The 25917-nt window shown below is 48.1% G+C and overlaps 11 protein-coding genes across 15 annotated transcripts; 5 read left to right on the forward strand and 6 right to left on the reverse strand.

Moving 5' to 3' along the window:
* Positions 1-6: 6 nt before the first annotated feature.
* LOC120454425 (cleavage stimulation factor subunit 1) lies at positions 7-1470 on the reverse strand. The gene is made up of 2 exons (XM_039639714.2): positions 448-1470; positions 7-393 (listed from the first exon to the last, which is right to left on the reverse strand). The coding sequence occupies exons 1-2, from the start codon at positions 1381-1383 to the stop codon at positions 55-57; spliced, it is 1275 nt and encodes a 424-aa protein (XP_039495648.1). The 5' UTR covers positions 1384-1470; the 3' UTR covers positions 7-54.
* Positions 1471-1534: 64 nt separating this feature from the next.
* LOC120454426 (nucleolar protein 16) lies at positions 1535-2505 on the forward strand. Its single transcript, XM_039639715.1, has 3 exons — positions 1535-1744; positions 1823-2107; positions 2166-2505. The coding sequence occupies exons 1-3, from the start codon at positions 1647-1649 to the stop codon at positions 2404-2406; spliced, it is 624 nt and encodes a 207-aa protein (XP_039495649.1). The 5' UTR covers positions 1535-1646; the 3' UTR covers positions 2407-2505.
* Positions 2506-2858: 353 nt separating this feature from the next.
* On the forward strand, positions 2859-7759 carry LOC120452733 (elongation factor 1-alpha 2). Its single transcript, XM_039637102.2, has 5 exons — positions 2859-2943; positions 4219-4306; positions 4754-5603; positions 6092-6297; positions 6360-7759. Exons 3-5 carry the CDS (start codon positions 4781-4783, stop codon positions 6717-6719), a joined length of 1389 nt encoding a protein of 462 aa, XP_039493036.1. The 5' UTR covers positions 2859-2943; positions 4219-4306; positions 4754-4780; the 3' UTR covers positions 6720-7759.
* Positions 7760-7919: 160 nt separating this feature from the next.
* Positions 7920-8648, forward strand: LOC120452738 (tubulin-specific chaperone A). Its single transcript, XM_039637110.2, has 2 exons — positions 7920-8281; positions 8345-8648. Exons 1-2 carry the CDS (start codon positions 8073-8075, stop codon positions 8466-8468), a joined length of 333 nt encoding a protein of 110 aa, XP_039493044.1. The 5' UTR covers positions 7920-8072; the 3' UTR covers positions 8469-8648.
* Positions 8649-8738: 90 nt separating this feature from the next.
* On the forward strand, positions 8739-9784 carry LOC120452736. The gene is made up of 2 exons (XM_039637107.2): positions 8739-9401; positions 9458-9784. The coding sequence occupies exons 1-2, from the start codon at positions 8782-8784 to the stop codon at positions 9573-9575; spliced, it is 738 nt and encodes a 245-aa protein (XP_039493041.1). The 5' UTR covers positions 8739-8781; the 3' UTR covers positions 9576-9784.
* Positions 9657-10454, reverse strand: LOC120452737 (nucleoside diphosphate kinase). Its single transcript, XM_039637109.2, has 2 exons — positions 10266-10454; positions 9657-10072 (listed from the first exon to the last, which is right to left on the reverse strand). Exons 1-2 carry the CDS (start codon positions 10449-10451, stop codon positions 9740-9742), a joined length of 519 nt encoding a protein of 172 aa, XP_039493043.1. The 5' UTR covers positions 10452-10454; the 3' UTR covers positions 9657-9739.
* On the reverse strand, positions 10411-11975 carry LOC120452734 (deoxyhypusine hydroxylase). 4 transcript variants are annotated; one of them, XM_039637104.1, is made up of 2 exons: positions 10987-11975; positions 10411-10549 (listed from the first exon to the last, which is right to left on the reverse strand). In XM_039637104.1, the coding sequence occupies exons 1-2, from the start codon at positions 11889-11891 to the stop codon at positions 10516-10518; spliced, it is 939 nt and encodes a 312-aa protein (XP_039493038.1). In that variant the 5' UTR covers positions 11892-11975; the 3' UTR covers positions 10411-10515. The 4 variants fall into 4 exon arrangements, with proteins under 4 accessions (XP_039493038.1, XP_039493039.1, XP_039493040.1 ...); XM_039637105.1 differs by having other exon boundaries at positions 10451-10543; XM_039637106.2 differs by lacking the exon at positions 10411-10549 and adding an exon at positions 10730-10885.
* A 113-nt stretch (positions 11976-12088) lies between these two features.
* Positions 12089-16122, forward strand: LOC120452732 (neurofilament heavy polypeptide). Its single transcript, XM_039637101.2, has 4 exons — positions 12089-12538; positions 13623-13925; positions 13983-14985; positions 15044-16122. Exons 1-4 carry the CDS (start codon positions 12458-12460, stop codon positions 15109-15111), a joined length of 1455 nt encoding a protein of 484 aa, XP_039493035.1. The 5' UTR covers positions 12089-12457; the 3' UTR covers positions 15112-16122.
* Positions 16123-16281: 159 nt separating this feature from the next.
* On the reverse strand, positions 16282-19191 carry LOC120452731 (sodium-coupled monocarboxylate transporter 2). The gene is made up of 7 exons (XM_039637100.2): positions 18869-19191; positions 18315-18474; positions 18057-18174; positions 17769-17988; positions 17455-17704; positions 16864-17396; positions 16282-16796 (listed from the first exon to the last, which is right to left on the reverse strand). The coding sequence occupies exons 1-7, from the start codon at positions 19102-19104 to the stop codon at positions 16448-16450; spliced, it is 1866 nt and encodes a 621-aa protein (XP_039493034.1). The 5' UTR covers positions 19105-19191; the 3' UTR covers positions 16282-16447.
* Positions 19192-19737: 546 nt separating this feature from the next.
* Positions 19738-22916, reverse strand: LOC120452126 (sodium-coupled monocarboxylate transporter 2). Of its 2 annotated transcripts, none has more exons than XM_039636209.1 (8): positions 22633-22916; positions 21665-21824; positions 21487-21604; positions 21211-21430; positions 21017-21157; positions 20853-20961; positions 20250-20782; positions 19738-20187 (listed from the first exon to the last, which is right to left on the reverse strand). In XM_039636209.1, exons 2-8 carry the CDS (start codon positions 21800-21802, stop codon positions 19830-19832), a joined length of 1617 nt encoding a protein of 538 aa, XP_039492143.1. In that variant the 5' UTR covers positions 21803-21824; positions 22633-22916; the 3' UTR covers positions 19738-19829. The 2 variants fall into 2 exon arrangements, with proteins under 2 accessions (XP_039492143.1, XP_039492142.1); XM_039636208.1 differs by lacking the exon at positions 22633-22916 and adding an exon at positions 22122-22609.
* Positions 22917-23728: 812 nt separating this feature from the next.
* Positions 23729-25898, reverse strand: LOC120452127 (sodium-coupled monocarboxylate transporter 2). Its single transcript, XM_039636210.2, has 4 exons — positions 25403-25898; positions 25224-25341; positions 24319-25163; positions 23729-24261 (listed from the first exon to the last, which is right to left on the reverse strand). Exons 1-4 carry the CDS (start codon positions 25793-25795, stop codon positions 23842-23844), a joined length of 1776 nt encoding a protein of 591 aa, XP_039492144.1. The 5' UTR covers positions 25796-25898; the 3' UTR covers positions 23729-23841.
* Between the last annotated feature and the right edge of the window lie 19 nt (positions 25899-25917).

The following is a 25917-nucleotide window of genomic DNA, read 5'->3' on the forward strand; positions in this document are numbered from 1 at the left end:
TGAAAATATAATTAATTCCTTAAAAGTTTATTCGACTTATGAAGCTTTATCCGTTTACTGATTATTGGCCCTTCGGTACCAGAAACGTGCGCGAAAGTCGTCGGAGCAGGTGAGGAAAGCAGGAGCGTTGGGCGAGTGCGTGATGTAGCGCACAGGTCCGTTGTGTCCAAGAGAGTTGAGGGTCAGACGACATCCGTTACGTGAGTTCCACGAGCAAAGCGAGGTGGTGGCCTCATCGGGAAACAGCACGTAGTCCTCCGTGTGGTTGAAAACAGCCTCCGTCTGGTGCTCCTGCTTGCCGGTGGTTCCAGCACCCGTGTACGTCTGAATGGGACGACTGGTGCACAACTCCCACAGATAAACCAGGGAATCCATACCGGAAGATAAGAGGTACTAAAAAGAATAGGTGAAAATCTTGCACAGCCACTACCCATAATCATTCCTTACCTTCCCGTTTCTGGTAAACTCCAGTGAGCAAATTGCCGCTCCGCCATGCGCCTCGGCAATCGTGTTGATGCAGCGCCCGCTGATCCCATCCCATATTTTTATGTCACCATCATAACTGCCGGTGGCGTAGAGTTTTCCCGTAGGCGAATATTTCACGCAAGTGACTCCAGCCTTGTGCTGCTGCGAGGGAATGGCACTCACAAAGCATTGGGTGGTGGCCACATCGTAGACCCGTAAGACGTTGTGTTCCGTTCCGATGGCTACGTAGTCACCAGTAGGGTGAAAAGACAGGCACAGCACCGGCTCGCAGTCGGTGAACACCTTGTGGGCCTTCTTTACCGAGGGCTTGGCAATGTCAAACAATTTGACAGTGCCATCGCGGGAGGCGGAGGCCAGGATGTGCTCCTTGGGGTGGAACTCCAGGTAGGACACTTCATCAGTGTGGTCATAGAGCGTGCGAATCACTGGATGGCCTTGTTGCTCCCTGCCCGGCTCGATGTCTTCGGGCGCAGACTTGGCCAGCATCCGCTCCACGTCCAGAATCTTGATGCTGGCATCTACACTCCCGGTGGCCACCAGCGAACCATCGCAGCTGAAGGCGCCGGCGCGACATGCCTGTTTGTGCGAGGTCACGTACGCAGTTTCGTAGGAATGTGGTTCCGGGGCCAAAGCCGAAGCCTCCGGCTCGAACTCCAAGTCTATGCCGGGCAACACATCATCCGAGGGCGTCTTGTCCTTGTCGCTCAGCGTCTGCATCCCTGCAATCATTACGTGCAGCAGGCGTTCACTCGGAGCGCACTGGTCCGCCTTCACCAGCATGGACAGCTCCATGGCGAACTTCTCCAGCCCGTCGTACATTAGCTGGCTGATCATCAGGCGGTAGAGTATCTCCCGGTTCTTCACCAGGTTATTGGGGTCCAAAATCTCATCGCGCATGGTAGTAAAATTATATATTGTTTTCCGCGGATATAAACAAAATCTACAATTGTAGATAACGTCGTGGCAATCGTTATCGAAACAATTTATCTTGCCGGTATGCCATCTCTAGCTCTGCTGTAGTGAAATACTGGAATTGGGGTTTTGGTATTTTGCGTACTACGGTCACTCCTAACAGCTGCAACACGTGCGGTTTTAAAATTGTTTTGGTCCCTTCACTTAAATAAAACATCGTTGGAAATCATTAACTAAACCTCACAACAATGAAGATCCGCAAGAATCATGCTCGCAAGCGTTACCGCTACAACGTAAACCGCAAGACGATGAATAAAACCCGGAGTTCCACCGGAAAAATTAAGGAGTAAGTTGGACCTTTATGTGCTTACGAACAATTAAGTCAATAATAAGTTTACTAACTTCCTTATTATGATCTCATTAGCCCCAGAATGAAGAAGATGTGGATGGAGGACCAGCGTGTGGGCACGAACTTCAGTGAAATGGGATTGGCCCAGGACGTCAACAAGGCCATAGCGATTCCCAGCTACAAGAAGGATCGTCTCCTGGCGGCTCGAGTTGTGAATGGGTTTCTGGAGGAGGAGCTGGACGAGGATGAGCGCCGTGCACTTGGTCTCAAGAAACCAGTCGTGGAGGAGGGTCCAAAACGAGGATACGTGGTCCAGGAACTAGAACAACTTGCTAGCGAGCGTGCCGACCCAGAATTCAGGTAAGCGAATGCTTCTGCAATAGCCAACCGTCAAATTACAGGTTTTGTATTTGTATAGATTGCCCAAGGGCGTGGTCAAGGAACTGTCCTACTTCCTTAACAAGCATAAGTTTAACTACAAGGCGATGGTTGCGGACCGGAAAAACTTTGGCCAATTGACGTGGCGGCAGTTTCGCTTGAAGATTCGCAGGTTTATGTCGATTCCAGAGCAGTTCAACGTTTACCTGGAGCAGAAGAAGTTGCCCGTGGGCGTGAAACCGGACTGGGAGGAATACGAGTCGGACAGTGAATGGAAATAATGCACATTATAATAGTTTTGGGGTTCTAATGCTATTACTTGTAATGTTTAGACTTACTATAATTCTTTAAATACAATAAAATAGGCAAGTAAAGACGAACGCATTGTGTGATTTTTTCTTTCTCTTGAGAAAGCTAAATAGTCAAAGTAACGGTATTTTTCGAATTCATTGCTGTCGAACTTAACTCTGTCGTACGACAGGGTGAGAGGAAAGACCTTGCGGTCTCATTTCAACGCACATGCGAATAGTGCGCAAAACGTCCATTGCAATTAGAGGTGAGTGCATAATTTTACTGGCAGCCCTTGTAAGTACAAAAGTTAAAAAAAATTGCAAGTTATCTGCAATAGGCTCTCCGTTTAAGAGAGCTAAGAGTAATGCAACGCCGCCAGTGCGTCCAATAATCCTTATAATGCAATAGAACTCACCAAAGCCCTTTCCACACAGTGAATCCTGTGCCATCTCTAGGTCGGAATCAGTTCAGTTCCGTTTAGCTCAGCATCGTTCGCTTTTTCGGTCTTTCCGTTTTGTGATTTCGAGGTAAGTGCACGCAGAGCTCCGTAAAAATTCGAAAATTGGCAATATTAATAGGCATTGATTGGTTGTGCAAAAGTGAAATGGGTAATCCCCCGAATTCCCCACCCTTCGTAACTGCCCGGATTTTTACTCGATTTTTCGGCCCAAAAGAAAGTTTTCCGAAAAGTGAGAGAGAGAGTGTAAGTGATCTGCGCTGCCGGCCGGTTTCCTCAGTCTTTTTGCATAATAGCCGCTTGGGAATAACGGTGTCCGGGCTGCGTAAATCGATTCGAATTGGAAATTGGGTTTCCAGCGACCTCAAAATGCAAGTAAATTAATAAAGTCGCGTAGACTTTCGAATTCCAACATGGCGGCCGGCTGCATGTGTGTGCGCGTTCGATTTCGCCTGGATTGTTCATGTTTCGGATTCCCGTTCCCACGTCGTTTATTCCCGAGTTTCTATTGGAATTCGCATGCAGAAAACGAAATCTGCGGCATGACACATGGTGGGCAGATTATTTCCCTGCCCTGCATCTCTGTCGAAGTATTTTTGCATATTCCTCCCTTCTGTCCCCTTTGCTTTCTTGCAATTTGCACTTCGATGCAAATACAGAGATTTAAAAATAACATGCAGGAAAATCGGCAAGTGAAACTGTCACTAGGGTAGAAAATAAATCACAACGCCCTGCAGTTCTCGCCGTCTCTTTCCCTCCCCTCTCCGCCTGAGCAGCAAGTGCACTGCGCCCGTTCGCCGTCCCTTTCGCTCCCACTCTCTCTCCGTCTCCGTCTGCAGTTTTTCACCCTTTGGAATCGCGCAATTTTCGCCGCACGACCGCCGCCGAATGCCGATGCTTTTGGCCATTTCCCGTTGAATTTCTATTTCACCTTACTGCGAAAGCTGCCAAATTTCGCCATATCGACATTTGGCTTGAATGAAATCGGTTTGTGTGTGATTTCCGTTGGTTTTCCCACTCAAGAAGCCGGCCGGCACATTTTCGTCTTGGACTGCCGCAATGTTTGTCGCACTTCCCGGCTTTCTGGCGAGGTCTTCTCTTCGGCCTAATCCTCTCCAGCCGAGGAGAGTGCATTTCCCCAGTACGCACACTTCGGCTCGAAGTTCGTTTCTGTCTGGGGCTCGGTATCGATTTTTCGCCCGGTGCACTTCGGCAGAGGGATATACACGGCAGTCTTTAACCAACAGACACTTGGATTGGTCGTGGTCCGGCTGCAGAGTACGGAAACTCCGTATTGAAGTCATAAACTGTCTTTATCATCTCATCGTTTTCCTTCTTATTCCAGGATATTGCGTCCAGTGGATTTGTGGTCAGTTTTTGATAGCACAGCGTTGCCCAGTAATAAGCAGCTCAAGAAAGTCCCGTGAAAACAGGTGAGTTTTTCTAAAGGCTTGCCGGAAATGCTGCAGACATTTGTGGGCTCAAAAGCTGGGAAATGAGTGTAATTCTTAAACGCAAAAAAAAAGGTTTTTCCTTTTTTGCACACTTTAAAAAAATGTACAAAAAATACATAAATTTTCGCATTATTCAATTTAATTTAATTTGTAAATTGATTCTCTGACTTTTTTTTTGAAATGTTTTAAAATTCGCATTTTCGAAGAAAAGTTATATATTTTTCCCCTGGTGTACATTTGTGCATGTCTGTGTGAACTGTGCTTTTGGTGTCTACACCACGATGACACGACCCACAGCATACAGACGTCACTCGTCTGCACCACCCATTAAGTTCAGACCCACATTGGCATGCTGCCTCCCTGCGACCGGAAACCACCCACTTTGCTCATCCATTTTCTTTCTGCATCCCTTCTTTTTCCCGGCAGCTCTAAACGATAGCTTAATCTGAAAGGATGGGCAAGGAGAAGATCCATATTAACATTGTGGTCATTGGCCATGTGGACTCCGGCAAGTCGACGACCACCGGCCACCTGATCTACAAATGCGGCGGCATCGACAAGCGTACGATCGAGAAGTTCGAGAAGGAGGCCCAGGAAATGGGAAAGGGCTCCTTCAAGTACGCTTGGGTGCTGGACAAGCTGAAGGCGGAGCGCGAGCGCGGCATCACCATCGACATTGCCCTGTGGAAGTTCGAGACGTCCAAGTACTATGTGACCATTATCGATGCCCCTGGTCATAGGGATTTCATCAAGAACATGATTACCGGTACCTCTCAGGCCGATTGTGCGGTGCTTATAGTCGCCGCCGGAACTGGTGAGTTCGAGGCCGGGATCTCCAAGAACGGGCAGACCCGCGAGCACGCCCTTTTGGCCTTCACGCTGGGCGTGAAGCAGCTCATTGTGGGCGTCAACAAGATGGACTCCACTGAGCCCCCGTACAGCGAGGCCCGCTACGAGGAGATCAAGAAGGAGGTGTCCTCGTACATCAAGAAGATTGGCTACAATCCGGCCTCCGTGGCCTTCGTCCCCATCTCCGGATGGCACGGCGACAATATGCTGGAGCCCTCCGAGAAGATGCCCTGGTTCAAGGGATGGTCCGTGGAGCGCAAGGAAGGCAAGGCAGAAGGCAAGTGCTTGATCGACGCGCTGGACGCGATCCTGCCACCCCAGCGTCCCACCGACAAGCCGCTGCGTCTGCCCCTCCAGGATGTCTACAAGATCGGAGGCATCGGAACCGTACCAGTGGGTCGTGTGGAGACTGGTCTCCTCAAGCCAGGTAAAGCTCAACTTCCTTGTCTTTCGGGTTGATAATGGGGGGTGTAGGCACTCCTTTCTCTTCGGGTAATTCACACATGTATTCTGTGGAATTTGGGTCGACAGTGGGCTGCGACTCCAACTCCCACCGCCTCCAAGCGAAGCTCGCGACGAAGTCTTGCGCATGTATGCATTATTGAGCGAACGTCTTCGTCGAGAGCGAGACCCTCCACCTCCTGCACTTGGGGAAATATTGGATCCCCCTCCGAAGAAATGACATTTTCTATATGAAAGTGAAAAGCGATTAACATAAAAGAACCTTAAACATTTAAACTTTTGGTTCTAGTTTTATGGTGACAAGATTATAATAATATATGTTAAATACCCTGATACCCTCGATTCACGTTTCTCTCTGTGTATGCTGTATGCACCCACCCCCAACCAAAAGTCCATGCATAACGTACGGATATGTAACTCAACTCGGTCGCTTCGTTTCCGGTTTCGTTTCAGGCATGGTCGTCAACTTTGCGCCGGTCAACCTGGTCACCGAAGTAAAGTCGGTGGAGATGCACCACGAGGCTCTCACCGAGGCGATGCCCGGCGACAACGTCGGCTTCAACGTGAAGAACGTGTCCGTGAAGGAGCTCCGTCGTGGCTACGTGGCCGGCGATTCCAAGAACAATCCTCCTAGGGGAGCAGCCGATTTTACCGCTCAGGTAGAGTAAAGAACATTCAAAATCTCTAATAGGTGGGCTCATCTCTGCTTGCTTTTCCATAGGTGATTGTGCTCAACCATCCGGGTCAGATTGCCAATGGCTACACTCCCGTTTTGGATTGCCACACGGCGCACATTGCCTGCAAGTTTTCCGAGATCAAGGAGAAGTGCGACCGTCGTACGGGCAAGACCACCGAGACGGAGCCGAAGGCTATCAAGTCCGGGGATGCGGCCATCATTGTGCTGGTGCCCAGCAAGCCGCTGTGCGTAGAGAGCTTCCAGGAGTTCCCACCGCTGGGACGGTTCGCTGTGCGCGATATGAGGCAGACCGTGGCCGTGGGCGTCATCAAGTCGGTCAACTTTAAAGAGACGACCTCGGGCAAGGTGACAAAAGCCGCTGAGAAGGCACAGAAGAAGAAATAACTAGGGTGCCAGCAGAACAACGTCATCACTCGAACCCAACAACAACAAGAACAGACGGCTAGAGCAACAGCAACAACACACAACAACAATACACATCTCAAAATTATAATACCCACTCGACGATCAAAATCACACCTTAGCTCCATGGAAACCGAGACACCAATTACTACTATTACTAGCTGCAGGCAGAGGCAGATATTAACCGAAATCGAGCAGATTATACCCTATATAATAACCACACGTACGATTAGCGAGGAGAGAGGCATCAGCTGCAGCGAGGATGCGAAGGAGGAGTCCTTCCAGCTGGCCGGATCTGTTTTGGTCGCCTCCGCCGTGGTGGTGGTCTACTGCAGCTATCTGAACATGTATCGTCACCGCAAGTCCTTTCGCAGGAAACCAACCACTGACCACTCCGTAGAGTGGATTGGGACCTTCGGAGCACTGCTGTAGCCTGCCCCTTCGATATATACTCATCTCTACAACTAACCTTACATTTGATTAGCAGCCATACATCCGGTCGCATCCACCTGTTTCGAATGGATTTTAAACACTTTTTATACTTTTGATAAGTCAAGTCGGAGGCATTCGATTTAAAATCTATTAAAATATGTAATTTCCGAATTTAGTTGTAAACCACTTCCAAAAACCACGCTCCCAAAGATCCCCTGAACCAAAAAGACTACATTCGCAATGAATTCAAAATTTTCTCTTGAAACCAAAAGACAAATGCTTAAGAAGTATTACAAAAAAGAAATCAACATTACACACATAATCATGCGGTTTTGAAAACATTCTAAATGTTTTATCGAGCCTCATTTGCATTTGCATTTGCATACTACATAATATACGTTAACCACATGTCATTTCATTGCCCATAATAACCTGCATATTATACACGTTAATCTCACACTCTGAATTTATACAAATCGAAAACAATTGTAACCGACACCAGAACAATTCTTGGATACAGAACATGTTGCTTGATACAAGATCTTTTAAATGATGAGAAAAATAAAGGAAGCTTAACCGTAAATACCACACACGCACATCTTTTAATTTAAAAGCTAAAATAATAATTTCTTGATAAAGTGAATTAAGCTTAAGATGAAATTCAAATTTGGCGGTTCGGAGTGGTTCATTTAACTGGTTCCGCCGATGAAGCAGGGGTGACAACCCTAGCTCTGACTCACTACGCGTTCCGTACAAAAACAACAAAGAAAGCGTTGCTAACCACACCGAATCTCAGCCGGCTGTTCGAAGTTTAGTCGAATTAACTGCGATTCAGGCCAGGAACTCCTCGTCGAGCTCCACTAACTTCAGTTCGTAGTAGAACGCAGCGGAGACCGCACAAAGATGACAGACCCTCGCATCCGGCAGCTGGTAATTAAGTCCGGAGTGGTCAGGCGGTTGACCAGGGAGAAGTACTGCTACGCCAAGGAAGTGGTGACCGAGCAGGCCAGGATGGAGAAGCTCAGGGGCGACGGAGCCGACGACCACGTACTGCGCAAGCAGGAGGAGGTCATCCAGGAGTGCATCATGATGGTGCCTGACTCCAAGAGAAGGTATGTACAAATGCGTATTTCAATTTCTCTCTTCGAAAGTCTAATGGGATGTTCCTTTCACAGACTGCAAAAGGAGTATGAGGTTCTGGAGAAGTACCTCGCCGATGAGCAGGACCTTCAGGAGACAGAGGCGTATACGAAGGCAGCGGAGATCCTCAAAGCAGCCAAAGCTGAGCTGGAGGCCTAAGACTACCCCAACACCTTAATGTCAGCATTATTGCAAATTCGTGAAGGCAATTCCATTATTAAGTTCTGAGCTGCAGTGCGGCTCGGATCCCTATTATTATTATTAAGCTAATACTCCCCTCTCTGGTTTTGATTTAAAATAAATAACATTATATTTTTTGTATATTTATTACAAGCGCCACCAGCCTTCTTTTAATTACCTGAAAATGTCGAGTTTCACTAAATAAAGATAATTTATATTCAGATATTTCAAAACCACCCCCAATCTGCGCTTTCAGACGTTTACCAACACAGCAACAAAAAACCAAAATAAAATGAAACCGCCGCATAAAAAGCATAGATTGAGTGAAATTAAAGCCAATATTCAGCAGATTATATCGAGTTTGGGGCAACTGGAGCAACAGAGCAGCGGGTCAGGGCGCGCTTTCGATGTGCACCGGGCGGAGGAACTGCAGCGGTGCACGGCAACCCTGCTGGATGAACTTGATCAAGTGCCGGCCCAACAAGTAGTCGACGAACAAAAACAAAGAAAACGCCGGCGACGCTTAGACAGACGAAGCAAACGGCGGGTGAAACTTGCATCCATCAAATCAGAGCCCACAGAACAGAAGTACTCAATAGAACCGCCCCGGAATCCCGCACTGAAACAGGCGGAGCACATATCCCTGCGCAAGCAACGGGATGCCGCCTCCATTTTGGAGACCTTCGACCTTCTGGAGAAACTATGCGAATCTCGTGGGGGAGACAAAGCTGCCCTTAGCCAAAAACTAACCCACATGCGTCGTGTTTGGCGAAGAGTCCAAGAGGAGACTCAAGCTGGCAATGTCAAGGAGTCCAAGAAAGTGGCTTCACTCGAATCTCAATGGAAGGCTGTGTTCTTCGGCCCATCTATGCCAGCGACTAAAGTGAATAAGGGGAAATTTCTTGAAATTCGGTAGGACTAGGAAAACATTATCCAGGAGCATCTCTTTACTTATTCGATTCTTGCAGCTCCACATGGGATTCTTACATAAGCTACTGCGGCAGGGGCTCCTGTATACCCAGAGGATGGGTGCTGCCGTCAACAAAGCCCACAGCTCAGTGGGCGGCCTACCGATGTACCACTTAGAACACTTTGACTTTTACTACCTTATGGAGACCGTGAAAAGCATACCAAACCCCACATCCCACATAAAAAAGCAAGATTATCTACTAATTATCGTGGAATTTTATTTCTTTAGAAGAATCAATCTGTATTCAGCTTAGATAAGGGCAAGCAATTGCAGCAGCCGCCTATTCGTAGATCCAGTCCTTGGCGGCCGGGGTCCAGGTGACCAGCTCCTTCTCGTTGAACCACAGGGCGATCTCCTTCTCGGCAGACTCGACGGCATCGGAGCCGTGGATGATGTTGCGTCCGACCTGGATGCAGAAGTCACCGCGGATGGTGCCGGGCAGGGAGTCGGCGGGGTTGGTGGCGCCGAGCATCTGGCGACCGGTCTTGACCACATTCAGACCCTCCCACACCATGGGCACCACGGGGCCGGAGTTCATGTAGTTGACGAGTCCGGGGAAGAAGGGACGGGCAGACAGATCGGCGTAGTGCTTCTCCAGCAGCTCCTTGGGGGCCTGGTTACAAAACGGTTCGTTATCAGTTAATTGCAGTTCTGACCTCTAGACACATGTCATTGCGATGATGACGCCTGCACCCAGCCTTTGAGGTTAGGTCCGATGGCAACCCCGCGTGGGGCAACCCTTTCCCTTCCCACGTATGTACGTGCATATATCTATTGATTGCTTTCTAATTGAATTAGCCGCTTACCCAGGTGAACTTCAGGGCGACCAGCTTGAAGCCCTTCTGTTCGAAGCGCTCGATGATCTTGCCGACGAGTCCGCGCTGGACGCCATCGGGCTTGACCATGATGAAAGTCCTCTCCTTGTTAGCCGCCATTGTCGCCGAGATTACAGAAAAGAATGCCAAAATCGTGCCGAGCATCAGGAGCTTCATGTGTTCGCCGTTGCAAAAAAATCCCGAATACGAAATGCCGGCCAAGTGAATTTGCGGGCAATCGTCAGGTGGTCACACTGGGCAGCCGCGTTCTAAAGCTTTCATTTTTCGGGGGATTTTTAGAATCAATTTTAGATCAACTAAATTTTTAATTTATATATTTTATATTTATAGCTGTTATAGTGGGACTGTCTACTTGTGTAAATATTTTAAGGCTACAATATTATAAACTCAATTAATGATAAAATAGGTAGTTTAACTTCAAATTGCCAGAAACATTTAAAAACAAAAGACTGACAAGTTTTTTATTATAGATGATGAAATCCTTGGAATACTAGCCACCCATCAGCATCACCATTCCCATCAGTTGAATCATCCCTCCAGCAGGTTAATCGAAAACAACAGGGAAGTCACGTTTAAGTTTCGTTTAACGACTCGATAAGATTAGGTCCATGTAATCACAGTAGTGATAAAACAATACAAGTTTACAAATAATATATACAGCTGGTAGATGCAAATGTCGGGCGCAACTCACTTGGTGGCGTCTAGTTTGGCCAGGCCGTCGGCGTACTGGAACTCCGGACTGTTCTCGTACTCGCACATGTCCAGGGCGATGACGCAGCTCTCCTTGACCACGCGCTTGTCGTCCTCGGCGTAGCGGTTCAAGATCTGAATGCAATCCTCCGTGGCGATGGCGCCGAGGGCCTCGGCGCACTCGTGGCGCACCATTTCGTTTTCCAGGCGATCCTCCAGATTCTCTTGAAGGAAGGGAATGCTACAGGGTTCCTGCAGCTGGCCCAGGACGAAGGCCACCTCGTGGCGGAAGAGGGCGGAGGAGTCCTTCAGTCCCTCGGCAATGGCCAAAACGCTCTCTTCGGTGCGCAGGTTGCGCAGGCTGAACATGGCCCTATAACGATCGAACAGGGTCTGCTGGGGGTCCAGATAAATGGTCTTCAGCTCGGTGACGCTCTTGTCGCCCGCAGTTGGTGGTGAGGGATCAACGGAGGCGTAGGGGTTGCTGTCATCGACCTTTTGACCACTCTGCAGCCAGCGGACGCGGTCCAGAGCAATGGCACATGTTTCGGCCACCTCCACCACTGGATCTTGTTTGTACTCCTCCAGAATTGGCAGCACATCTGGGTGCCCGATGGCTCCCATGGCCTCCGCAGCCTCGTGGCGCACCATCGGCTCCTGGGCAGTGTCCTTCAGCACCTTGGTGAGGATGTCCAGCGCCTGGGCGTCCTGCATCTGACCCAAGCAGTAGGCCAGCTCATGTTTGAGTAGGGCGGAATCATCGTCGAAGGCTTTGCTGATCGCCTCGATGGCCGTGCCTCCGCCGATGTTCTTCAGCGTGAAGAGAGCTCGAAAGCGCTCCTTAAGCGGGCGGTCCTTGTTGTTCAGGACGCCTCCAATGGCCTCGATTTGCTGCTGCGAAACCATTTTGATGCGGTGTGGATTTATAAATAAAAATATCTACGAAAGGCCGCGTGTGGTGTAACAGTGTGCCCATATACTCAGTACTTAAAAATACCAAAACAATATTCCGACTATCGCCAGGTAATCGATATGTCAGTGTAATCGATTAATTAAAAATCGATAGAACGGCGCTGCCAACTCCCATCAATTACAAATAGTGCATCACTAGCAAGAAGCAGTTTAGTTACGTTTACTCCGTGCGAGCGCGATACTAAAAGTCAGTAAAAAGTGGAAAAGCGAACGTTTTATGCACAGAAAATATACGAATGTACTGACTCAGTCCTTGCGCAGCATCGGTTACCAAAAAAACGGATCTTCACGGTGTAAAGTTCCCGCAAAATCGGCATTTCTGAAAGTTGCGCGTTCACGGTATGCGAAGCGTGGCGTGTGTGTCGAGTTGAGTTACCTGTAATTGTGTGCGCCTGCGAGAGTGGAAGTGGAGTAAACCTCGCCACCGTTTCAAAGTTTTGGAAACATATAGGAATTGCGAAACCATCAGTACCGCTAAGCTTTTAATCTGAACCTGAACCATGTCGGAGGCAACTGTGGCCCAAAAGCCGGAGGCGGTGGAAGTTGTGGAGGCGGCAACGGGTGACGAGAAGAAGACTCCCGTAAGTAGCCGCACATACACATATTTAGCGACAATTAACATAGCACGGCGATAACGCACACCAGCATGGGTTCTGCTTTGCTTTGCCCGAATTATCTGCGGTATTTTTCCAAAATAACTGTGTGTGTATATGGGCACTCGGATGTGGTGCATTTTCACCATTTCCCTTTGTGCGATGTGTTCGTTTTCTATTTACGTTTCTTTTTTCAACGTCTACCCTCGTGTGCGCGCGCTTTTCGCTTTTTCCTGTCCACTTTCCAACTCCCCCTCCCCTGCTATTGAAGCCAGCAGCATGTGTGCGTGTGTGTATACGTGTGTAGCTACTCGCCGAAGAAGAAGAGACGATGAGATGACGAGAGAAGCAGAGGCAATCGGCGATTCCCTTTCAGGCTCACGTTTTGCCGCTGCCGCCGCGTCTCGTTTGTTTTTATTTTTGCTTGTTCCCTTTTCGACTTTTTGTTGTTTGCTGTACTTTGTCATACACAGCGGCACGAACACTTGCATCCGCTCCGCGGTGTTGTGTATGTGTATGTATGCGCAACGTAGCGCTCTAGATTCGGTTCCATTTTTTAGCGGCGACTATACTAATAGATATTCAACGAACATATGTACATATCGATGCCTAGCTCAACTCCCCCGATCGACAGCTATTAGTGTGGTGGGGTTAGTTTGGGGTCTGTACTGTGAACTCAGCTGCAAGCGGGACTGTGCGGGTGCAACTGTTGCGGTCACTTGGCCATGTCAACAATAGTACAGTGCGCACTGGGATTAAAATATTAAGATACTGCCGATAAGAGTTTAAATACGTGAACTGAACGATACCCTTTCCTCATAATTGCATTTTGGAGTCACTAGCAAAGCATCGTGCATTCGCATAAACAGAAGCCGTTTTGTACATGTTTTGGTTTTTATGCATTGCACTTTTGACTGAAATATAATAACTACAGAATTATGGATTATGGTATATTATACAGACTAGGCGTGAAATGGCATCTGTATTCCATCAAGTTTTTAGTTTTGGCGGGAAATCAAAAAATATATACTATACTAAAATATAACCGAAACCGATCTTTTCTCTATTGCAGAAACGCACTCCCAAACGCCGCTCGTTCATTGAGCGGGCGCAGCAGGAAAGCGAGGAGCTTGTGCGAACGATGGGAGGCAGCCTGGAGCTGGCGGGCGGGCGGCGGACGCGGTCTAGCACTCGAGGAACGCCGACGCGAGCCTCCGAGACAGTGACGCCGCCTCCCAGCAAAAAGGCGCGCACATCTCCGGCCTCGGCCACCAAGGCCAGCGCGGCAAAGGGACGCGGAGCACGTAAGCTAGACGTTGGCGGTGATGAGCCCGAGCAAGAGCTGGAGAAGGTACAAACACCGGTCAAAGGAAAGGTAAGCAAATTATCTGGTCTTATTATCATTGCAAGCTAACGAATAAGCTTCTTTTAGGGAGCTGCCAAGAAGGACAAGAAAGAGGTCAAAAAGCCGGAGAAGGCAACCGAGGAAGAGGCGCCGGAGGAGGCGAAGGAAGATGTAGTTGAGCCTAAAGAGAAAGACGGCAGTCCAGCCGAGGTCGAGGACCAAGCGGATGGAGTGGAGAATCTGCCTGCAGTGGCGGAGGAGAAGCCGAACCATGTTGATGAAGTCAAACCAGCATCAGAAGACCCCAAGAATTCAACCGAAGAGGTGCCAAAAGTCGAAGAGCCATTGAAGTCAAGCGGGAAAACCTCGGAGAATGGAGCCGCTACAGACACTGCCGCTGCACCTGAAGAACCTGCTTCTGTTATGGATGTGGACGAAGATGAGACGGCCGTCGAAAGCACACCTTCCGCAGATAAAGAAAAGGTATCAGCCGAAGAAAAAGAACCTGAACAGAAGTCAGAGGAAAGTGCAGCAGAAGTTGTGGAGTCCAAGGAGCAAAGTGAGCCAGCCAAGGAACCCACACCAGAACCAATGGAAGTGGACGCGAGTTCGAAGGGTAGTTCCGACACCGCACAAGTAGACACACCAGCCACCGAGAAAGTTTCCGCCGCTCCAGAAACAGAAGCAGACGCAAAGGCAACAGAGTCTAGCAGTGATGTGGTGGAAGAGGCCACAGAGGTCAAAGAAACAGTTCCAGAAGTGCCTGTTGCCGAGCCCAAGGAAGCAGAAAGCACTGTGGAGTCTGCGGAAGAGGTTACGGAAACCAGCACCACAGTGGTGACAGAGCCCAAGGAAACCGCCGACAGCGAAGAGCCCATCAAGGCTGTGGACTCTGCGGAAGCCAAGGAGGCCGTGAGCAATACGGACGAGAGTGCCGCGCCTGTTTCTGTTGAGGTTTCTGCCGCCCCCGCCTCCAATGATGTCAGCAAGCCCTCGGAAGCCGATGCAACCGTGGTCAAGACTGTCGACAGTCCTGCAAAGGAACCACTGGAGATCAGCGAGGTCAAGAAGGCCGAAATTAATGTTAATGGTGAGTTAGAAAAGTCTTTTAAATCATGGACCCAACTAATGACAAGTTTCATTCCAAGGTGAGCCCAAGATCGTCAACAGTTCCGCCGAGGTGGCCGAGAATGCTGCGCCAAAAGTGTGTAACTAGACAAATCCCACCGATGGACAATCAACAACTTTAGTGCGTTGCGGATGTGTAGAAAAGCATCTTCAGCTCGCCCGCCGAGTGGGTCTGATGTCGCCAACTACATGCAATCATTTAAGAGTTTCCCCAAACACAGCTACGATTTTCTTTTTCAATTGATCACTTGATTTCGTACTCAGAAATCCCTTCACTTTCATGATAGTTTCGCGTCCTCCAGTATTTGGTTGACGCGAGGGACGCCATAGGCTGCAATCGATGCTGGACTTTCAATGCTGCAGTGTGTGCGTCAGCTGGACAGACAACAAAAACAATTAGGCAGTAGTACCAGTCCCCAAAACCCTCCCACCCACTTCCCGGAATTGCACAGACAGATTGTAAAATGCATCTTAATATAATATGTATGTGGATAATTAATCAAATTGGAATCAAACAAATTATACATTAACGGAAATGTATGTAAAATAGATGTTTTTAAATTGTAAGACATTAATATCCTTAATTATAAAACCAATTGGACAACACTCAACAAATAAGCAAACGGATCGCGGACATATTTTTACTATTGTAACGCAATACAAATAGACTGCGGCTTTAAAATACGTCTATGCATACTTTCACCCTTTTTGGAATTTTTTTTTAAGTATTTCAAGCCCGTTTCATATGAAGCATTTACGTTTTTTAAAAGAGCCGACTTGCAATCGGTGACTACGATGAGCTCATTGGAAACTGTTGTGTTAGGTAAAGATCGCATCCTTGGGCGATCTCTCCTAACCTAATTCGTAAATACAGGCTAGAGTAAAGAGAAAACTTTTTCAATGAAAAAAGATAAACACAAATTCTAATAGTAATACTAATGATAAATAATATATAAACACAGCAAGAGCGTAAATTAGTTTTGGAAGCCGTTGCAACTGAAATGATCAGTCAGACCGTTTTTGTATGTAGCATATCTTCTGTATAAGGCATTCTTCATTTGAATATTCTTTTGTAAATAAATCTTAAATATATACAAGAGAAATGAAACTTGTTTGCCCGTTCTCAAAATGGAATTGATATCATCTTGTCGTATGCAAATATATTTGTTTTGCTTTTGGAGAAGTTTAGTTCTTCTTAAATATCTTTTTTGATTAGTTACAGTTTAATTCCAGCCCACAAATGGTTTCACAGAATATGTAAATAACATGTCATTTTATTTCGGAAATATTCGTTAGCTAAATATGAAGGCAATCTCATTAGAGCTGTAGGCCTTTGCTTAAGTGATCCACTGATATGATCGTGTATTACACCAATTCTTATTCATCCTTAAAAATTCTAATGCAAATGTACAGATGTGGTAATACTAAGCTTCTGCTATGCTGCCGTTTTCCTTTTCCTTGATTTGCTCCTCGGAAAGTGGCGTCTTCAGAGGCAACTCTTCCAGCTCCAAAACCGGACTTAGCTTGTTCAACAAGTTGCGGACGATTGGTGAGTACAGCTTGGGGTTCTGCTTTTCGTCCTTGTCCAAGGGCCACACATAGCTCATGGGAATGGCCCAAGCGAAGACTAGAAGAGCACCCATCACCTTGTACCAGTAAAAGGATATGTCGTAGATGGAAAAGTCGCGATTGCTGCCGAATGCGGTTGTAAGCTCCTTGGGAGCTTCCAGCGAGGGAATCGCAGTAGTGACTACGCTGGTAGCATTATTGTTTCTGGTGAATATGGTTACACAAAGTTAATATTCAGATTCACACTACAGATTTACACTACACTACTTACATAGCATTCAAGATCACCTCGAAACCGTGGGCCTCACACTTGTCCAGGCCATTGGGCAAGGTATCGTACCTAATCAGTCCAGCCTTGAAGTTCATCTGGCCATTGATGATGATCCACAGCATCACCACACAGCTAAAGGCGATCCCACTCACCGCCACCTTGGCATTGCAACGCGGCACAAACATGCCCAGGCAAAACACTCCCACGACAGCGCCCATATTGATGCCGGTTATCGTCCACATTGTCTGGATAATGGAGTTGAAGTTCTGCACGACGAAGCCGCCCACGATGCAGTACGCTCCCATGAACATGATCACCACTTTCATGGTTGCATTGGCTTTGGCTTCAGTGTGATTGATGCGCGGCTTGATGTAGTCGAAGTAAACCACTCCGGCAAAGGAATTGAGACTGGCGGAAAGGGAACTCAGCGAGGCACTGAAAACGCAGGAGATGAAGATGCCAGGCATGCCCATTATGTGCCCCATTATGTCCTGGATGAAGAACGGCATCAACTTGTCGGGTTTGCTGACCAGCTGAACGAAGAGAATATTAAGTGGGAATTCATGTACAGCAACGGATCAGAAATCTCACCCCAGCCTGAATGGGATCGCATCCGTAGTAGTAGGCAAACATGATGATGCCGATGAAGCAGGTGAAGGACATGATGAGTATGAAGCCAAAACCAGCCATAAGAAGGCACCTCTTGGCATGGGCATAAGAGGGCATCGACACAATCCTCTGCACGCAGCTCTGGTCCATGCCTAGCTTGCTTGTCCACATCAGAAGTCCGCTGGCCATTCCACTAAAGAAGGTGGCGCGCAGGCGGGGATCGATGCCAAAACTAAAGAAATCCCACACGAAATTAAGCAATTCCTAATGAAATGTTAGGCCACCCATTTACTTACTCATAGTTAAAACGGCCACCCTCAGTGGCGCTTTCCAAAACACTGGCCAAGCCTCCTGAGTTCGAGGTACCCAAAATGGCCACCAGAATAACCGAGAGCAACATGACGCCTCCCTGAACCACATCTGTCCAGACCACCGCTTTGATCCCGCCGAGCATCGTGTAGAAAACGCAGACGGATGAGACCACAGTGTTGATCAGATGAATGTTGTATCCGGTGACTGCAAATGAAAATGAATTTTAATTCAACCACTGACGCGCCGCCGATTAAAATCTATTTCCATTATACCTTGGGAAAAGGCCAGCGAGGGCACAAACATGTACACGGGTAGCATTAGGAATTGGTTGAGGACGAAGGTAACCGTCACCAGTTGTCGTGTACGCTTGCTGAATCGCATCTCTAAATACTGTGGAAGAAAATCAAATCGAGATTGTTTATGAAATATGTAATGAATTGTAATCAAAACAACAAGAAGGACTTGAAAAGCACAAACTTTAAGGTCTGGTGTTACCTCGTTTTTCAAAAGGTTTGAGTATCTTCACCTACCTCGTAGCAGTTGGAGACATTGTTATCGTAGAAAACGGGCACAATGATATATATAAGGGTGGGCACCGCCAAGACCATGGCCCAGACCACGAAGATCATATTGAATCCGAAGGAGTATGTCTCCGCCGGAACCGACATCATGGCAACTCCAGACAGCTGACTGAAAAGGATCGAGAAATTAGTGGTAGATATAAGTAGATATATCCCTTCCTAAGGTCACTTCAAATAGCAATCCATTCTACCATTCTAAAATTAATCTAGAGCCCACTGGTAACGGCTCCCGGAAAAAGGGGGCTCGAACCTAAGTGGATCTATTTCACAAGATTCGCGGTAATAGTGCAATTCATCTAAGCTTTATGTCCGTAATAACTGGCATGCGCATTTGGATAAGATATACGGATATACGTACGAGAATTGAATAAATGGCTTAGAGGATGGAGGCCCGATACAGGGATGCTATCTTTATGGCCCGTGGTGTGTCTGGTGTGCCTTCACTGGTACTATGACGCGTGACGACATGGAAATTTATGGGAAAAAGCGTGCGGGACACTCACCTCGAGACAAGGGAAATGGCTACAGGGAGCGTTGGCATCTTCTTTCCGCCCTGCAGGTACTCCTCGGTGGTGTTCTTGGCCTTCGAGAAGAATCCGAAGTAAACTCCAATTCCTGCCGAGGCGCTCAGCATCAGGACGAAGACTATGTAATCCGTCAAGCTGAAGCGGAGGTCCTCCATGACAGCAGCCGTGGCAGTGGCCACTGTGCTGGCCAATTCGCTAGCACTGCTAGTCATCCTTGGAATCGCGAAATGGGGTAGACCGAACCGAAAACTCCTCGGTGCTTAAGTTCTGGATGCTGCCAGCACACTCGTGGAGATTGGATCTTGGACGCCCTTCTTAAGTAGCTCCTCGAGCTGGACGACCACCCTTATCTCGCCACGGTATCTATTCATGTGAGTCGTAATCGGAGCAAATCGTAAATCAGGAGCGCTTCTTATCTGGCTAACTAAGAGCCGCCCGATGTTACCGGTTCGCATCTGGAATTCCTGAGACATATTCCCTCCTTAGAGTTCCAACTTGTCTATCATCCCTTAATGCAGATTTTCCCTATCACCAGTTGCAGAATCCAAGAGCCTTGGTCGTCATCCTTGACTTTGATAATGGGGAATCTGTCTCTGAACTGGATTCACCAGACGACGGTATTTAAGTCTTTACACATTTGCGAGGGAAGTGGGGACCTTGAAGTGCCCTCTGGGTCAATGGACCCTAAAAAAGTATATTCGTTGATATATGTATTTCATATAATTTTTTAAAAAATCTGATGGGGTTGCTTTAACTTATACAATGATCTTTCTCAGATCGCGTGGGCTGCAATTATAGCTTGAGATACTTGATTACTAGATTTCTCTAAATTAAAAAACAATTTATTATTTCTTTCCATATTATTTTTATTTAGCATTCTAAATCGTCTTCCTCATATTCCTCGTAGCCTATGAATAAACTAAACTTTTAAAAGGAATTAGTGTTCAGCGCCTGCCTGTTTTTCCTTATCGGTAGCATCTATGCGGAGTTCGGGAATTTCGCCGACTTTTGCTCCTCGCAGAGGCACCTCCTCCAGTTCCTGATCCGCATCAGGCAGAGAGAGGAACTTCCTCACGAAGGGCGAGAACAGCTTTGGATTCTGTTTCTCGTCCTTGTCTGGTGGCCAGACGTAGCTCATCGGGATCGCACATAGAAAGACCAGAAGGGCACCCAACACCTTGTACCAATAGAACGAGATGTCGTACAGGGAAAAGTCCCGATCGCTGTGGAAGGCGGTGGTCACAGGTGCGCCGGAAGGAGGTTTCATCGTGACAGGGGTGAAGTCGGTCTTGTTGCTGGAATGGAGCATCTACCAAGTGAGCCACACCTCGGATAAACATCCCAATAGTCTACTTACATCACGTCCGCAATCATGTGAAGGCCTCTGGCCTCGCACTGATCCAGTGAGTTGGGCAGCACCTCGTACTTAATCAGTCCGGACTTGAAGTTCATCTGGCCATTGACGATGATCCACACCATGGCGACCACACTGACAATAATACTTGTGACCGCCGTTTTGGCATTGCAGCGGGGCACAAACATTCCCAGGAGAAACACGCCCACCACTGCGCCCGTATTTATGCCCGTGATGGTGACCACCGTCTGCAGGATCGAGTTGAAGTTCTGCACCATGAAGCCGCCCAGGATGCAGTAGCCCCCCATTACCACCACGATCAGCTTCATGGCCCAGTTGGCCCTGGCCTCCGTGTGCCGAATATGGGGCTTTATGTAGTCGAAGTAAACCACTCCGGCCAGCGAGTTCAGTGTGGCAGAGAGCGAGCTGAGGGCGGCACTGAACACACAGGAGATGAATACGCCGGGCATTCCGGCCAGATGTCCCATGATGTCCTGCACGAAGAACGGCATCATCTTGTCCGGCTTGCTCACCAGCTGAGGAAGCAACAAAAGGGTATATTTAATAATTTAGTAATAATATTTTCTATACTAAGATCGAACTTACACCAGCTAGCATTGGATCGCATCCATAGTAGCGGGCGAACATAATGATTCCGGAGACGGTGTTGAAGAAACTTATGATAAGGAACCCTAGACCAGAAACAATCAGTGATCTGAAATTAGCATATTAAAATATAGTAAATGTTTTTCTAGTGAATTATGCCTTACTTCTTAGCATGGGAGTACGAGGGCAGGGAGACGATGCGCTGCACGCAGCTCTGGTTAAGGCCTATGTGACCTGTCCACATGAAGATGCCTCCCATGGTGGCACCCCAGAAAGTCATCCGTACGCGAGGATCCAATCCAAAGCTAATTGATTGAGGTATTAACACCTGACATACGGAACAGATCAAATAGCTCACTCAAAGTTGAATCTTCCGCCTTCAGAGGCGCGTTCAATAACGGTGGCAACGCCTCCCGATCGCATTGTGCCCAAAACTCCGACGGCAACCACAGAGAGTAGCATGATGCCACCCTGGACCACATCGGTCCAGACCACCGCCTTGATCCCACCCAGCATCGTGTAGAAGATGCAGATGGAGGACACCATCACGTTGATCAAGTGGATGTTCATGCCGGTGACTGAAAGAAGGGACTTGGTTTAGACGGATGTCGACCGAGTTAGCTATACTACTTACCCTGGGCAAAAGCGAGCGATGGGATAAACATATAGACGGGTAACATCAGGAACGAGTTGGTCACGAAGAAAAAGGTGACCAACTGCCGCGTCCGCTTATTGAATCTCATCTCGAGGTACTGAGGTGAGAGAAAGTATTATTATTCCAAAATTATTCTTGTTCTCATCGTTCAGCTCACCTCATAACAATTAGAGACATTGTTTTCATAAAAGACAGGAACAATTACGTATATTAAAATTGGAATCACAACCACCATGGCTAGGACCACGAATATATAGTTGAATCCATAGGTATAACTCTCCGCCGGAATGGACATGATGGCAATGCCGGACAACTGGCTGAAATGGGTGCATGTTAGTTATTGATTGGATTCAAAGCCGAGTATACCCTTCTTAGTGAAAGGTACTCGGTAGAATTACGATTTACGACTAACGCCCAAACAGATTCCCCAGTTCCGTGTGGGTTACACAATCGTTTTAATGGGCGGCAAGTTAATGAGGCAAATCCGGAGAACTTCTTAAAACACGTAGAGAAATTGACGCAGCTACTTTTTACGGCCGTCATAAAACGAAGATAACTTATGACGGAATCGGGAGCAATCCGGCTGAAACTGCCGGACACTTCTACACTCTCACCTCGCCACCAGGGATATCGCTATGGGCAGGGTCTGCATCTTCTTCCCGCCGCGCAGATACTCCTCCGTGGTGTTCTTGGACTTGGAGAAGAATCCGAAGTACACCCCAATGCCCGCTGACGCTCCCAGCATTATGACAAAGACGAGGTAGTCCGTGAGTCCGAATCGCAGGTCCCGCGAAGCGCCGGACACAGCACTGGCCATGGTGGAGGTAGTGGACATCTTGTCCGTAAGGACGGGGATCTTGCAGTATCGACTGTTATGCGCTTTGTGGGTGCTTCGACTTTCGACCGATCCAACCGGTTCACATTTCACGGATGCTGGTGGCAAACTTGCGGGCCCTGGCCTGGATTGTACTTAAATATAGCTCCCGTCCGGGGCGTCTCCTTATCTGAACTTGACGTTGCCCCGTAAATCAACCGGGGCTTAGTGCTCCACTTATCTGTCCGGCATGCCGCTCTTATATTGTTCTATTGTTGCGCCTGGCCGCCGAGGCCATCTTCTTCACTTACCAGGTGGCGGGGCACGTGGAATCCCGGCCTACACTTGGACGTAGAACTCAAACATGAGCATAGGACAGGGGCAGCATCTTGGCAATGCGTTTGTGCTGGGATCTGTTTGCTCTCGAAGTTTGCTGAAGGTGCTTTGAATAGATAGTATAGATGACTGGTATTGCTTTTGCATCGATTTCGTTCACTTGGGGGTGATGCTATAATGTTAAATCCACCTGTTGTTTCACTGCTATAACTATAAATAGATTTGTTAATTGCTCTCCCTGGCTTCCAATACTCTGTAACTGCTCAGCTGTGGCAGAGTTTTAGTATTTTATTGCGGGGGTCAGTATAACCAAATTTAGGGTTTTATAATGTCCTATAAAGTGGATTTGTGGATTTGGTTAAGCTGAATGTTATATATATATTATCCACATGGATTTCTGTACTTAACAGGGCTTAAATAGGAGCAAGCCTTAGATAAATATGAATCATAAAGGCCAAAGTGCATCCGTGGCCGTTCAAGCCATTGCCGATACCCTGCAATCGCGCACAGAAGTCAAATCATCCCATCCATCACATGGATGGCTTTCTTCGGAATTGGTCTGTTTACTCTTCTCACGTCGTTTGAAACTTTCCATGTTCGCTGTTTGTCTTTGCATAATTCTATTTTTTTGACAGTGGTAAATAGTCGCGGTGGGGCTGCAGGGGGCGTGGCCCCTGGTATACGACCCTTCGCCGGAGTGTGTACGGCTTAACACCGTTGGCCCACCGATTACGGCCCAAATATTTGCCAGTGCCAGCGATAAGAATTACGACTCTGACTGGGAGATTTTGCACTTTTTAATACGGCACATCATTCGCATCGCGGCTTCTTTGGACTCGCACGACTGCACGGAGAAGTTCGGGTTTATCTTCCGGCTATATTTAGATCGTGTGGCTATAGTGACATCGCAGTCTGCAGGAGGATTCAAACCAATCCGGATCGCTAAACTGAGCTCTTTTACAACGAAATGGAAAGACATATAGACATATGTAATCTTCTCTAAATAATCTCACACTCAATTACCTTTGAACACGACGATCGCGAACTGTACGACAGAGAAGACAGTCAAAATAACATTTTAGAAACACAGAGCTTTATAACATATCTTGATATATTCATATTCCTACTGTATAACACATCTATGCTTATAAAGCATATATTATTCCTAAGTTCCCATTCGAATCTCAGACCTTTTCGGGTTTCTCCAGCTTGAACTGCTCGGGTTCCTCAGACGGCGTCAGTTTGTAGTGGACGAAAGGCTGCACCACCGGGGACAGGAACTTGGGGTCCAGTTTGTAATCGGTCCCAGCCTTCAGGATGAAACTCATCGCAATACCCAAAATCCAGGTGATGACGAAGCCCGCGACCGTGTACCAGTTAAAGGAGAGGTCCAGGAGGCTGAATCCCTTGTCCACCACAGGGGCTTCTGTGGTGGAGCCAAGGATCAGAGGTGAAGCTGTGCTGAAGTCCGTTGTGGTGACGTTCAGGGAAGCTGGACAAGCGGATGTGCTCATGGGCAGAGGGTCATAGTGATTTCGGCGCCAGCTCAAAGTGACAATGGTGGCCATGCAGGCAATGCTGCCAAGAACTCCAATTAGGGCAGCCTGAGTGAAGAGAATGGTTAGGACAACATGCAACATTCGGAAATCCTTAAAACTTACCTTGCCATGGGCTTTTGGAACAAGCATTCCCAGCATAAAAACGCCACACGTCGAGCCGTAGCTTATGCCTCCAATGGAATAGATCACCTGCAGAATGGAGTTGAAGTTCTCCACGACCAATCCTCCCAAGATGCAGTAGATTCCGGAGAAGAAAACGAATGATTTCATTATCACGTTGGCCCGGTGCTCCGTGTGGCGAATATAGGGCTTGATGTAGTCGAAGTAGACAACTCCTCCCAAGGAGTTAATGCTGGCGGAGAGTGTGCTGAGGGCGGCACTGAACACGCAGGAGATGAAGACGCCTGGCATGCCCCACAGATTGCCCACGGTGTCCTGCACAAAATACGGAACCATCTTGTCCACCTTGGAGACGTGTCCCGATTCGAGGGGATCGCAGTCGTGGAAGCGGGAGTACATCACAATGCCAGTGAAGCAGTTGAAGAACATGATCAGGATGAACCCGAAGCCAAAGAGCACCAGGGATCTTCTGGCGTGAGCTAGTGAAGGCAGGGACACGATTCGCTGCACGCAGCTCTGGTTCAGGCCCACGTATCCCGACCACATCATTGTCGCCGATATGAACGTGTTCCAGATGGTGGAGCGCGTGGTCAGGTCAAAGGTGTAGTTGATATCCAGGCGTCCACCTTCCCCGGCGATGCGCAGCACTTCGAAGAAGCCCCCCACCCGTTGGACGCCCATCACGCCCACTAGGACCACGGAGGCAACCATGATGGCTGCCTGGATAACATCGGTCCAGACCACAGCCTTGATACCTCCGAACATGGTGTAGAAGACGCAGATGCCGCACACCACACTGTTGATCAGGTGCACATTGAAGCCAGTCACTAGCAGTTGAGGAGAATTAGCATTAGCAACAAGCTAGTTAACTCAAGTAAGTTACTTACCCTGTGCAAAGGCCAGGGAGGGCAGGAAGATGAAGATCGGGAGCATGAAGAACATCGTCATAATGAAGATGAAGGTCTGCAGCACTCGCACCTTCCTACTGAAGCGCATCTCCAAGTACTGCGAATATGCAATATGAAACACAATGTTCCTTTGGAAAATCGCACTCTTAGTCAGTCACCTCATAGCAGTTGGTGATGTTGTTGTTGTAGAAAACCGGGATCACCACGTAATTGAGCAGTGGCACCACAACCACCATGCACACCACGTTGAAGAACCAGTTGATGCCGTACGCGTACATCTCCGCCGGAATGGTCATTATGGAGATCGCGGACAGCTGACTGGCCACCAGCGAAATGGCGATGGGAATCGTTTTCATCCGCTTGCCACCCATCAGGTACTCCTCGGTGGTGTCCTCCCCCTTGGCAAAGAATCCGAAGTAAACTCCAATGGCGGCAGAGATGCTCAGCACCAGGGCGAACACGCCGTAATCCGTGCCGTTGAAAACGAACTGTGAGTCGGGAACCACGGTGGCAGCGGTTGCCAGGACGGTAGCGTTCGAAAGGGACGACATTTCGGAAGGATTCGCTCGAGAATGCACAGTCTCGACTCACTGGAGCACTAATCACTAATCACTTCCCGGCTCCGATTACGGAGAATCACGATTAAACGCATCACGGCGGCCGCCTCGTCTTT

The sequence above is a fragment of the Drosophila santomea genome, chromosome 3R, assembly GCF_016746245.2.
Source record: "Drosophila santomea strain STO CAGO 1482 chromosome 3R, Prin_Dsan_1.1, whole genome shotgun sequence".
Classification (NCBI taxonomy): domain Eukaryota; kingdom Metazoa; phylum Arthropoda; class Insecta; order Diptera; family Drosophilidae; genus Drosophila; species Drosophila santomea.

Bases quoted from the DNA above. Each gene is read 5' to 3' on its own strand.
- LOC120452126 (XM_039636208.1), bottom strand. From the start codon at position 22,342: ATGTCCACTACCTCCACCATGGCCAGTGCTGTGTCCGGCGCTTCGCGG. The intron at 21,158-21,210 runs GTGAGCTATTTG...TCAATCAATTAG, and splicing joins GGCGGAAGATTCAACTTTGA to CTTTGGATTGGATCCTCGCG. The intron at 20,962-21,016 runs GTAAGGCATAAT...TGCTAATTTCAG, and splicing joins TCGTACTCCCATGCTAAGAA to ATCACTGATTGTTTCTGGTC.
- LOC120452738 (XM_039637110.2), top strand. From the start codon at position 8,073: ATGACAGACCCTCGCATCCGGCAGCTGGTAATTAAGTCCGGAGTGGTC. The intron at 8,282-8,344 runs GTATGTACAAAT...TTCCTTTCACAG, and splicing joins GTGCCTGACTCCAAGAGAAG to ACTGCAAAAGGAGTATGAGG.
- LOC120454425 (XM_039639714.2), bottom strand. From the start codon at position 1,383: ATGCGCGATGAGATTTTGGACCCCAATAACCTGGTGAAGAACCGGGAG. The intron at 394-447 runs GTAAGGAATGAT...TATTCTTTTTAG, and splicing joins AGTTTACCAGAAACGGGAAG to TACCTCTTATCTTCCGGTAT.
- LOC120452737 (XM_039637109.2), bottom strand. From the start codon at position 10,451: ATGAAGCTCCTGATGCTCGGCACGATTTTGGCATTCTTTTCTGTAATC. The intron at 10,073-10,265 runs GTAAGCGGCTAA...TTTTGTAACCAG, and splicing joins TCGCCCTGAAGTTCACCTGG to GCCCCCAAGGAGCTGCTGGA.
- LOC120452731 (XM_039637100.2), bottom strand. From the start codon at position 19,104: ATGACTAGCAGTGCTAGCGAATTGGCCAGCACAGTGGCCACTGCCACG. The intron at 17,705-17,768 runs GTAAGTAAATGG...GGATTTCTTTAG, and splicing joins GGTGGCCGTTTTAACTATGA to TTTTGGCATCGATCCCCGCC. The intron at 17,397-17,454 runs GTGAGATTTCTG...CTCTTCGTTCAG, and splicing joins GCGATCCCATTCAGGCTGGG to CTGGTCAGCAAACCCGACAA.
- LOC120452732 (XM_039637101.2), top strand. From the start codon at position 12,458: ATGTCGGAGGCAACTGTGGCCCAAAAGCCGGAGGCGGTGGAAGTTGTG. The intron at 12,539-13,622 runs GTAAGTAGCCGC...TCTCTATTGCAG, and splicing joins GTGACGAGAAGAAGACTCCC to AAACGCACTCCCAAACGCCG. The intron at 14,986-15,043 runs GTGAGTTAGAAA...TTTCATTCCAAG, and splicing joins GGCCGAAATTAATGTTAATG to GTGAGCCCAAGATCGTCAAC.
- LOC120452734 (XM_039637104.1), bottom strand. From the start codon at position 11,891: ATGGTTTCGCAGCAGCAAATCGAGGCCATTGGAGGCGTCCTGAACAAC. The intron at 10,550-10,986 runs GTGAGTTGCGCC...GAAAAATGAAAG, and splicing joins GCCAAACTAGACGCCACCAA to CTTTAGAACGCGGCTGCCCA.
- LOC120452733 (XM_039637102.2), top strand. From the start codon at position 4,781: ATGGGCAAGGAGAAGATCCATATTAACATTGTGGTCATTGGCCATGTG. The intron at 5,604-6,091 runs GTAAAGCTCAAC...GTTTCGTTTCAG, and splicing joins GACTGGTCTCCTCAAGCCAG to GCATGGTCGTCAACTTTGCG. The intron at 6,298-6,359 runs GTAGAGTAAAGA...GCTTTTCCATAG, and splicing joins CAGCCGATTTTACCGCTCAG to GTGATTGTGCTCAACCATCC.
- LOC120452736 (XM_039637107.2), top strand. From the start codon at position 8,782: ATGAAACCGCCGCATAAAAAGCATAGATTGAGTGAAATTAAAGCCAAT. The intron at 9,402-9,457 runs GTAGGACTAGGA...CGATTCTTGCAG, and splicing joins GGGAAATTTCTTGAAATTCG to CTCCACATGGGATTCTTACA.
- LOC120454426 (XM_039639715.1), top strand. From the start codon at position 1,647: ATGAAGATCCGCAAGAATCATGCTCGCAAGCGTTACCGCTACAACGTA. The intron at 1,745-1,822 runs GTAAGTTGGACC...TGATCTCATTAG, and splicing joins TCCACCGGAAAAATTAAGGA to CCCCAGAATGAAGAAGATGT. The intron at 2,108-2,165 runs GTAAGCGAATGC...GTATTTGTATAG, and splicing joins CGTGCCGACCCAGAATTCAG to ATTGCCCAAGGGCGTGGTCA.
- LOC120452127 (XM_039636210.2), bottom strand. From the start codon at position 25,795: ATGTCGTCCCTTTCGAACGCTACCGTCCTGGCAACCGCTGCCACCGTG. The intron at 25,342-25,402 runs GTGACTGACTAA...GCATATTCGCAG, and splicing joins ACATCACCAACTGCTATGAG to TACTTGGAGATGCGCTTCAG. The intron at 24,262-24,318 runs GTAAGTTTTAAG...CTCTTCACTCAG, and splicing joins TTCCAAAAGCCCATGGCAAG to GCTGCCCTAATTGGAGTTCT.